Source organism: Vespa velutina, chromosome 18 (genome assembly GCF_912470025.1).
Source record: "Vespa velutina chromosome 18, iVesVel2.1, whole genome shotgun sequence".
In the NCBI taxonomy this organism is placed as follows: domain Eukaryota; kingdom Metazoa; phylum Arthropoda; class Insecta; order Hymenoptera; family Vespidae; genus Vespa; species Vespa velutina.
Window position 1 is genome coordinate 1,770,461 of NC_062205.1, and position 10,411 is coordinate 1,780,871.

Below are 10,411 nucleotides of genomic sequence, written 5' to 3' on the forward strand. Positions count from 1 at the left end.
AATTACTTAAGCGCTTGAAAATAGGAATACGTGGAATTGAACTGTGATGGTTAAAGCAAAAGAAACTGTCAAAGTATGTTGTGGTCATATATGTCAATATTAAATTGTTCGCGATCAAGTTTAGTTTCTTAAAAATATAATAAAACGCTAATGAATATACGTGGAGCATGTAAAATGAAAGAAATAATAACACGCACAGTATAGTTACTATATAAATCATCACGAATTTATCGTGTTACTGACTGCATTACTGTGTATTACGTGTCTTGTTATAGATTTAATATTACTATTTTATTCAAATACATAAAAATGAATAATCGAAGGCGCACAAATAATTTCACGTATGTTAGTTCATGTGTGAAATATATGATATTTACTCTAAACTTTGTATTCTGGGTAAGTGAACGTTATTATATCCTTAATCAGAGTATTTTATTAGATTGATATATAAAAATGATACCATATGTAGAATTGAATATGAATTTTATATTTTGATTACACAGTTATTTGGTGGTCTTTTAATTGGAGTGGGTCTGTATGCCTTTGTTGATAAATGGCAAGCAACTGGTTCTGTAAGAGTGGAAAATGTATATGATGTAATATTGAATATATCACTAGTAATGGTAATAGCTGGAGGAGTTGTGTTTGTTGTCAGTTTTGCAGGATGTGTCGGTGCGCTTCGTGAAAATACCTGCCTACTTAAATTTGTTAGTATTATGCAAAATTAATTTATATTAGATCCTATCATATATTCTGTCTTATATGAAAATATTACAGTATTCGTTATGCCTGTTGGTTTTTTTCCTCCTTGAAATGGGTGTTGCAATAGTTGGTTTTGTATTTCCACATACGTTACAATCTTTATTGGAAGAATCTTTTACTGAAAAAATTATTCAAACGTACAGAGAAGATCCAGATTTACAGAATTTCATTGATTTTGGACAACAAGAGGTTAATTATTTATCTTAATGTCATTTGAAATAAAAATAATAAAAACTTTTAATCACATCTATTTTTCCTTTTTATAGTTCAAATGCTGCGGTTTAAGTCAAGCTGGTTATATGGATTGGGGCAAAAATGAATATTTTAATTGTTCCAGTCCTAGTGTTGAACATTGTGGTGTACCATTTTCTTGCTGCATAAATGCTACAGATATTAGTGTAATTTTTTTCTAATTTCATCAATGAAAAATTATATTTAAAACATATTTATATATATTCAATATTATTATTTGCAGAGCGGACTCGTAAATATAATGTGCGGATACAAAGACAAAGTCTTAACTCTTCCTGTATCTGAAGCAAGTAAAAAAGTCTGGACCAGTGGTTGTATCGAAATTGTTCGTAATTGGGCAGAACGCAATTTATATACGATAGCAGGCATTGCCCTGGGCATAGCTCTTAGTCAGTTATTTGTTATTTATCTAGCTAAGACATTAGAAGGTCAAATTGAGTTACAAAGGTCTCGTTGGCATTCCTGAGCTTGACTTCAGGCCACCTACCGCTATTCTATTCATTCTCCAGCAAGCAGGCAGGTGGCCAGCAATCATACGCAAAGTCAGAATGCTAAAGCAAACGTGAATGCTCGAATGGCATTGCTTGTTCTATTTGCAATCTCATTATACATACTGTGCATTTTATCTCTGATTAGATTCATTCTTTACTATTTTCATTTGTACTTAGGTAAAAAAAAATTTTTTACTTAATATCATGAGAGAGAAATTTGCATTCTTTTTATAATTTTTTTACTTCCATCATACTTATTATTATCTTTAAATACATTCATTTTTTAGCTTAGAAACACTTGGCCATTGTATCCAAATAGACTTTAGTCCTCTTTTTTAATACTAAATTGATATTTTAATACTAAGTGTATAAACTTCCGAGATATTTACATATCTATATACTTTTTTCTTTAGTATTAAGTCTGGTCTATATACGCAGACCACATCTTGATGTGTTCAAAGAAACTAAATGAGATTTATGTTATGACACATTTGTGTTTATCCAAGTTGGATAGAATCTTTATCTTAACTCAAATTTCTTGAAAACAATTTTTTATAATATTTTAGATGTGATCTTTGACAAATATGTAAGATGAAATGATGAAAATATTTTTTACATAGATAGCCATTTTTTTTTTTTTTTTAGATAATATTATTTCGTTTATAAAAAATTAAAGACAAATAACTAAGAGATAAATAATTTAATTTAACACCGTTTGTATTAATATATTATACATCTATTATACAGATATTTACTTGAAATATTTTTATGTCTAACAGCAGAATATGCACATTGCTTAAGTTACTAATTCATTAATTTTTTTAATATTTGTAATGTTATGATATAAGCATCATCAGTTAGATTGAGAAGATATATTCTTTAACTTGTTAATTTATATGTTCTTTTTTAATATGGTGCACATTAATTACACCTATGAGCAGAAGAACATCCAGTGCCAAAATCAGAATATTGTCTTACATTTTTCTTTAAAACAAATCTGACAATAATCTGGTATGAATGATTTGTTTATCCAATAGGTATAAAATAAATTTACTGTGTCTTTTTATCAACAATAAATGTAAAACTGATATATAAAACCTTCTAGTTTGTAATAAACAAATATTATTCTAATATAACATCCTTGCCATCATCAACATGGTATAATTATTTATAAAAGGTTTATAATATACTCAAAAAAAATGATAATTTTTAATACATTTATTTATAGAGGGTAAGATCTACAGATGCGTTATCAGAATATTCTAAAATAATGCATTGCCCATCAATAAGTGAAGAACTTTCAAATAGATCTATTAAAGGAGTATCCATTTTATTACATATGGATGCACCAGTATTATGATTGAATAAATGCAATTTATTTGTAATTGATGTGTTATTGTTGTTAGGAATTTTAAATATGTCAGCCGTTGAATCTATGATTTTACCAATGGTCCAATGTTTATTCATGTAAATACCTTTTGGGGCGCTTGTAACTTTATTTGAAACGGTTATCGGTGGATACACAAGAAAATAACAGCGTTCATTCATCGGCACATTTTTAGGGCCTACAGCAACACTTTTCACACGCATCAATTGTACCTGATAACAATGAGAAAGTTTTATATATATATATATATATATATATATATATATATATATATATAAATTATAATTATTTCAAATTGTTGGAATAATTAAAATTAATAGATAAATGTTTTTACATACTTTGTTAGCCATAGCAGTATTTTTTGACTTTTTTAAAGAATCAGAAACTTCTTGATCTACTATTGCTTTAGCTTGGGCAAATTGTCTCTTAGGTATTTGCCATTTCTTAAGTTTTTTTAATGTCTCATCGTCGTTAGTTTCAAAACAACCATGATATCTGTGCTTTAAGCAAAAATGAATCTTACATTTATAGCATAACATTTCGACAGGTGACGTTTCTTTACAATCTTGTTTAGAACAAGTAAAATTTGAAGATGTCTCTTTCGACGATATAACATCGGACAAAGATTTAGAACATTTATGCGATTCTGCATTAAAATGATTTTTACAAAATGTCAAATCACAATGATTACACTTAAATGGAAGAAAATCTAATACTTTACAATCGTCCAATGCACAACGTTCTCCAGTATTAGGAAATTCCATCTTTCTTTATTTTCATATAATAATTTTGTTTCACTATTACTTTTTAATAGATATTATCTTTTAATAATATTTTAACGCAATTTAATTATGTGAAGGTGTTGGTGAATGCAAATGATTTTCACTTAATGTACCCAATGCCAGGTTATTCCACTTTTGCTCTAACTCTTTTAACGTCATATGTGAATCACCATTGTCACTTTCAGGATCTGGTAGTTCTGCTACAGGTACTAAAATATCGTCGATAGGTAATTTTTCTTTACGCCAAGCTTCGTCTATTAAATCTAATAATCTACCATCACCGCATACTTGGCTGTCCATTCCGTTATATTATTAAATAGTTTCAATTATGATTTTTCAACTTTAAACTCATTAAAATATAAAATATTTATTTTATCGAAAATCGTGATATTAACTTAAAGAACCACGCAATACCACGCAAGACCGTTTTATTATTTAATATAGGTTATTAAAAAAAAAAAAATCTAAATTCAATGTTCATATAAAAACATAAGATTTTAGTAAAAGTTACATTTCGATCGTCGTCGACAGTTGTCGCTAGTATCGCATTTAAATATCCCGCGTATTTGAATTTTTAATTTTCATATCGAATAAGATATTGAAAAAAAAATTGAAAATTTTATTCATTTTAAACATATTCACATTTACCCGTTTTTAATATAAAATATCGTCAAAAGCTTATATATTTTTAATTTTGAAATATTCTTAATTTATAGGTGTATTTCTTTTAATAAATTCCAAATAAATTCAAAATAAATTATTTTTATTTACAAAAAAAAAAAAAATATATATATATATTTTATGATTGAACGTGATCTAATCTGAACGATTTTCGAGTTCGTCGTTTTCAGATCTTCGGGGCGTTCTAAGAATGGCGATGAGAATCAAGTCACGCTTTCCAAATATGGAAAGGATGAGATTAACCCACTCTCATCGGATGATCGGTTTATTTTGTCCTCCTCCTAAAATTCGTAATAAGGAGATTGTCGAAGATATACATATGTATAGAACGTGAAAGTTATCGAAGGTGAACAAGTTTGGTTAATGATATCTTTATATATATTAGTCTCTTATCTATAAATAAGTAATCGTTCAATGATCTAATAAAAAACAATGGACCTCTACTATAATATATGTATATATATACATATATATATATATATATATATATATATATATATATATATATATATATATATATATATATATAGATCCATATTAGGAGGAAAAACATAATAGTCAATAATAATTATGAATTATTTATCAAGGATAAGAAAAGTAAATCTTTTCAAGGTGATCGTTAAAAAGAAAAAAAAATCGAATTGACGATTCCTGCTTAGAGTCTAGTGATATATAACTCAATGATATAACGGTATTATGTATATATATATATAACGATCTTAGAAGTCGCAGATTTGTGGTTGTTAAAGATAGGTGTGTACTCAACAGTATTTGATCACCCGTTGGACGAACAAAACGCTCGAACGCATTCTCAGTCGACGAAGGAACGTTCTCTCGCGTGGTTCCTATCTACAGGTGTGCGAGTGATCATCTCCCTTAGAGAGACGAGAGTGTAGCACATCTAAGTATGGGTAAGTAATAATATTCGATCATTCATTCATTCATTCATTTAATTAATTAAATTGACGAATAAAAATATGTTGTACCTTGATTCATCGATTCCGTTACATTACCTATCGTTTTTTTTTTCTTTTCTTTTTAATCTTTAAATTTTCATTCTTACCGTCAAAAAATCCCCATAGGAAATATTTAGACTTGAAACAATGAGCTTGATCCAAGAGTATAAATCATGGGTATTTCTTAATCCAACGCATCGAGAAGAGAAAGTTCGAGAGGTTCTCGATCGTATATATATAATTTTTTTTTCTTTTTTTTTTTTTTTATTTTCTTTTGTGTTTCTCATTTTTATGAGAAGATTCGCCATTTTTTTTTCTTACGTGACTCACTTACCATACCTTTATTATAATCAAATCGATGATTGAGTTTTCGATCCTCAGATATAGGATTTTGATTGACTAACGTTGTTTTTTTTTACCGTTATACACGTATAAGATTGAATGAGATTTAATGTTTGAGTTATTTCTTTCAGTGAGTCATTATACTCACTGAAAGTATTTCTTAAATTATGCAGATATATATATATATATATATTTTTTTCCCCCAAAGTATATATCTAAACTTTGTTGTATTTATATAAAAAAAATTTTTAAAGTATAAAAGTATAAAAGTATAAATTATAAAAGTATTTTGCATTATTTCAAAAGCATCGAATTGATGATAACATAAATATAGAATATTAAAATTGAACAAATATAAAGTAAATTAAATTATTATATACACATGCGTACATACATTTTTTTTATTTATTTCTTTCTTCCAGATATATGTCTACGCTTTGATATGTTTATGCAAAAAAAAAAAAAAAAAAAAAATTTAGTTTAATTGATCTAAGGCGTTATAAAAATATTTTACATTGTTCTAAAAACATTCAATTGACGATTAAATATAAAATATTAAAATTGAACCAATATAAACTAATTTATATTATTGTATTATATAAAAAAAAAAAATATATATATATATATATATATATATGTATATGTAGAATAAACGTAACATATGTTTTGGTTCAGCGTGTTCGTCTTAAAAAAGAAAAAAAAAAAGAAAAAAAAGAAAAAAAAAATAAATAAAAAAAAAGAAAAAAAAAAAGAAAAAGAAAATAAAAAAAATCTACTTGATTAGATATTAAAAAGAAAAAAAAATCGTGAATCGTCGAATTTGATATAGATCAAGAGAACATTATTGTATCGTCGTAATCGTTGATAATTCACGTGAGTTTGTAGAGCTACGTACATATATAGGGTCAGTAGCTGCAATTACATTGCAGTTATCATATTAACTCCGTAGTCCTCGCTCGCAATCTTTCTGATTAGACCTCGTCCTAAACTCAAATGGAGAATGAGTCTAAGGCCAGTGCATACATACTTACATCCTCCTATGGTTTCATCTCCCCACGAAGAGAGGATGATGGTACATTGGAATCTTTCAATGTTGAAAGATATCATACGTTCAACGTTAAAAAATTCATTTTTATATCATGACATATATATATTATATAATTTGTGTATATATATATATATAAATTAAATTTTTGTACTGAGATGAGATACAAAAATGATTAAAAGCTTGTTCATGCATGATAAATATAATGAAAGGACAAATTTCAAACGCATTTCGATTTATTATATTTTGTCAATTTTCAACAGCGATAATAGTTAGATCATTTTGCGCAATGTCGAATGTAAACCAATACAAAATTGAATAGATATCCTTTCGCCATATTTTTTTTTTACACACACACACACACACACACACACACACATACATATCGAGTTACGTTTCCTTTCGTTCCATTTACCTTCGTTTTCTTTTTCATTCTTTTATTTGTTTTTGTTTCTTTTTTTTTTCTTTATTTATTTATTTTTTTTTCTTTTTTTCTTTTTTTTTTTTTAGGTGTCACTCACGCCAGCAGTCTATTCGTCGTGGTCGCTGTAAGTGAAACGTTTAATTAAAATGTCACTTAAGATATTTTCTTAACTTTCTTTGTAGTATCGTAATGTTTAATTTAAATTTATCTGATATGTCAAAAATTAAAGTTAAACATTATGATCTCATTGTTAAATGATTCGTCGATTAAAAACTAAGACGAAAGTTATTATATATTCTGGTTCTTTTTTTATTTTTTTTTTAATTGTAATCTTTTTATTTATTTATTTATTTATTTATTTATTTATTTTTTTTTTTAATTATTATTATTAGGTATTTTTAATAACAGTGGAGGGAGGCGATATAATACGCAAGAGTATTGTTTTCGACAAGAACACGCCGGACGTGTTTTATTGTCCTCAGCACAAGCCAACGGGATTTGAAAAAATGATTGTTAAAGCTAAACCTTTATGGAGGCTTTGTCAATTCGAAGGTAAACCCATTCCGGAAGATTATAAAAGTGACTGTTACAATGACGTAGATGAATCGGAGTACGCTTGTAAGGAAAAATACAGAATTATGGTGAGTGATATCATAATAATAATAATAGTAATAATAATAATAATTATTATTAAAATATAATTAATAATTATTATTATTAATACTATTATAATAATAATAATAACAATAACAATAATAATAATAATAATAATAATAATAATAATAATAATAATAATAATAGTAATAATTATTATTATTAGTATTATTATTATAGAAAGTTTCGTTAACATGAAAATATTGAAATCGTTATGATCATAAGAATTAAAAACATATTACACTTGTCTATTGTACAATAACAAGTATTAATTCATGCGAATCGGTCGAAGTGATGAGGAAGTTCTTGTATAAGCATATAATTACGAATTAGTATATTATTTGATAAAGCCATTTTTTCCACCACTCCCCCTTCACAATTTTTACCGTTACTCTAGTCTCGTATAGGGTGTTATATAAAATGCACGATAGAGAAAGAAAGAAAGAGAGAGAGAGAGAGAGAGAGTGAGAGTGAGAGAGACAAAGGAAGAAGGGGGGGAAGAGAGAGAGAGAGAGAGAGAAAGAAAGAGAAACGTAGCTCTTGGAAAGAAGTAATTATTTTCTTTCTTTCTTTTTTTCCCTTCCTTTTTATCTTTCCAACGTATATTTACAACGAACAATATCGTAGATTCTTCTCTTCATTTTTTTTTTATTTTTTTTTTTTTTAATTTTCAGTATATTATTTTTCTTTTTTTAACCCGATATTTTTTTTACACTTCATAACTTTTTTCCAGACAAAAAAAAAGAAAGAAAAAAGAAAGAAAGATCCCTCTTTTGAATAATCGTCAATGAAGCTACATTCTTCGAAGTAACGATTAATTTTCAATTGTTTGCAAATGCCCTGACACATCGTATCATGCTACATGCTCTACATTCCGAATCATGCGAATTCATCGTAACACACCACGTGTAACCTTTTGGTGTCGGTTCTTTTTTTTTTCTTACAGAAACGAATCAAAAATGCAGAGGGAGACGCAAAACCCATTGACAACGACTACATCGAGAAATAGATGAAAATGACGATGCTGCACGGCCAATCCACGCGCAAATCCATAAACACTATATAAAAGAAAAAAAAAAGAAAAAAAAAAAAAAGAAAACAAAAAAGATACAAAACAACCCCCAAATTTATATCTTACTAATGCTCGGGCTGCGCTGTCGCAGGGCTCAATATGTGTACAGTAATATTGACTAGGAGGTGGCAGAAACACATATAACGTATTTTCACCTAATCATTCAATGGCCCGCTTCGCTTTTATTCTTGTTCTTTTTTTTTTTATATATATATAAATATATATATATATATATTTTTTTTTTGTTTCTTTTTCTCCCATTACAAATTACGATGTACTTGTAGGTATTGACAAAATGTAATGTATTAACGATCAGTCAAAAAAACAAATTTAAGAGAAAAGAAATTTAAGTTGAAAACATGAAAGAACATATACGCTTGTAATATATAAGTATGTTTTATATATATATATATATATATATATATATATACATATATATAAAAATAGAAAGTAACATTTGTGTAATTTATATTATAAAAAGAGACGATATCTTTTACAAATACAATAATACGATTCTTACAATCCGAGACTTGGATATAAACATTTAATATATTATTTATCAAGTTTTTATATCATTCTTTTTAAAACTGTACGAAGAATGACAGTGTATCCTATTCCTAATAATCCGATTAGTTTGTATTATTGAAACAAAAGTAAAGAAAGAAAAAAGAAAAAAAAGGGAAAAACTTGTACCTTTTACAATATTAATAATAAAACTAACACTGATAGAGAGCTTGGCAGTTAATTATTAACTCTAAGACCTATGGTATGGTTTTAGCCGCCTAACGCTGCTTAATATTTCAGTCATAGAAAAAAAAGATGATAATTATGAAAATTCTTCACAAAGAACTGTAATATTGTAATAATAATGATAGTTTCTTAACAAATTCATGTATATATAATATTTGAATTGTCTTCGGGATATTCTTTTTTTTTTTATAAATAATATTACTTTCTTACAAAAAAAAAAGAAAAAAAAAAAAAAAACAAAAATAACATACGAAAAAAAAAAGATCTAAAAACATTAAACCACTAGCCACTACGATCTTGTTTTTACTGTATAAAAATAAACGACTTAATGACACTTTTGTAAATACATATATAATTAAATCTTTTCTTGCATTTATTATTCCATTTATAAATGCAATATGTTAATATACATGCATACATATTGAAATTATAATACGCAACGATACAGAAACTACGGGATTTTTTCAAGAGTCTATTTCTACAACGTCCGGTACGTAGCCATTTTAGTTTAGTTAATTATACGTAAATAAAATTTTTTCTTGAACGATAAGTGTGAGAGAGAGAGAGAGAGAGAGAGAGAGAAAAGTTTGTTAATTTTTATAAATTTGCAAAACAATATATTTATAATTTTAAGTGTTAATATAATTCGTAAATTTTCCTTGTTTTAGATGAGACTCCATCCACCGGGAAGCAATACGCCATATAACGGGACGCGTCTTTCGAAATTTCTTACCGTCGATAAAGATGAATATGTAAAAAAGAACCAAGTATAATTTTATTCTATTATTTATTTCTTTGAGACTTACATTTAAA

The 10,411-nt window shown here is 26.9% G+C and overlaps 4 protein-coding genes across 5 annotated transcripts; 2 read left to right on the forward strand and 2 right to left on the reverse strand.

The window, feature by feature from the left end:
* Positions 1-21: 21 nt before the first annotated feature.
* Positions 22-2,659, forward strand: LOC124955523 (tetraspanin-33-like). Its single transcript, XM_047510081.1, has 5 exons — positions 22-396; positions 504-707; positions 778-951; positions 1,029-1,160; positions 1,238-2,659. Exons 1-5 carry the CDS (start codon positions 310-312, stop codon positions 1,478-1,480), a joined length of 840 nt encoding a protein of 279 aa, XP_047366037.1. The 5' UTR covers positions 22-309; the 3' UTR covers positions 1,481-2,659.
* Positions 2,660-2,708: 49 nt separating this feature from the next.
* On the reverse strand, positions 2,709-3,656 carry LOC124955524 (AN1-type zinc finger protein 1-like). The gene is made up of 2 exons (XM_047510082.1): positions 3,231-3,656; positions 2,709-3,104 (listed from the first exon to the last, which is right to left on the reverse strand). Exons 1-2 carry the CDS (start codon positions 3,654-3,656, stop codon positions 2,724-2,726), a joined length of 807 nt encoding a protein of 268 aa, XP_047366038.1. The 3' UTR covers positions 2,709-2,723.
* Positions 3,450-4,166, reverse strand: LOC124955525 (anaphase-promoting complex subunit 13). The gene has a single exon (XM_047510084.1). The coding sequence runs from the start codon at positions 3,972-3,974 to the stop codon at positions 3,738-3,740; it is 237 nt and encodes a 78-aa protein (XP_047366040.1). The 5' UTR covers positions 3,975-4,166; the 3' UTR covers positions 3,450-3,737.
* A 945-nt stretch (positions 4,167-5,111) lies between these two features.
* Positions 5,112-9,962, forward strand: LOC124955285. 2 transcript variants are annotated; one of them, XM_047509495.1, is made up of 4 exons: positions 5,112-5,266; positions 7,209-7,246; positions 7,515-7,763; positions 8,723-9,962. In XM_047509495.1, exons 1-4 carry the CDS (start codon positions 5,263-5,265, stop codon positions 8,783-8,785), a joined length of 354 nt encoding a protein of 117 aa, XP_047365451.1. In that variant the 5' UTR covers positions 5,112-5,262; the 3' UTR covers positions 8,786-9,962. The 2 variants fall into 2 exon arrangements, with proteins under 2 accessions (XP_047365451.1, XP_047365450.1); XM_047509494.1 differs by lacking the exon at positions 5,112-5,266 and adding an exon at positions 6,499-6,725.
* The last annotated feature ends 449 nt before the right edge of the window (positions 9,963-10,411 follow it).

Coding starts and splice junctions, on each gene's coding strand:
- LOC124955285 (XM_047509494.1), top strand. CDS start 6,647: ATGGAGAATGAGTCTAAGGCCAGTGCATACATACTTACATCCTCCTAT. Junction 7,247..7,514: donor GTCTATTCGTCGTGGTCGCT/GTAAGTGAAACG, acceptor TATTATTATTAG/GTATTTTTAATAACAGTGGA. Junction 7,764..8,722: donor AGGAAAAATACAGAATTATG/GTGAGTGATATC, acceptor TTTTTCTTACAG/AAACGAATCAAAAATGCAGA.
- LOC124955525 (XM_047510084.1), bottom strand. CDS start 3,974: ATGGACAGCCAAGTATGCGGTGATGGTAGATTATTAGATTTAATAGAC.
- LOC124955523 (XM_047510081.1), top strand. CDS start 310: ATGAATAATCGAAGGCGCACAAATAATTTCACGTATGTTAGTTCATGT. Junction 397..503: donor CTCTAAACTTTGTATTCTGG/GTAAGTGAACGT, acceptor TTGATTACACAG/TTATTTGGTGGTCTTTTAAT. Junction 952..1,028: donor TTGATTTTGGACAACAAGAG/GTTAATTATTTA, acceptor TCCTTTTTATAG/TTCAAATGCTGCGGTTTAAG.
- LOC124955524 (XM_047510082.1), bottom strand. CDS start 3,656: ATGGAATTTCCTAATACTGGAGAACGTTGTGCATTGGACGATTGTAAA. Junction 3,105..3,230: donor ATACTGCTATGGCTAACAAA/GTATGTAAAAAC, acceptor CATTGTTATCAG/GTACAATTGATGCGTGTGAA.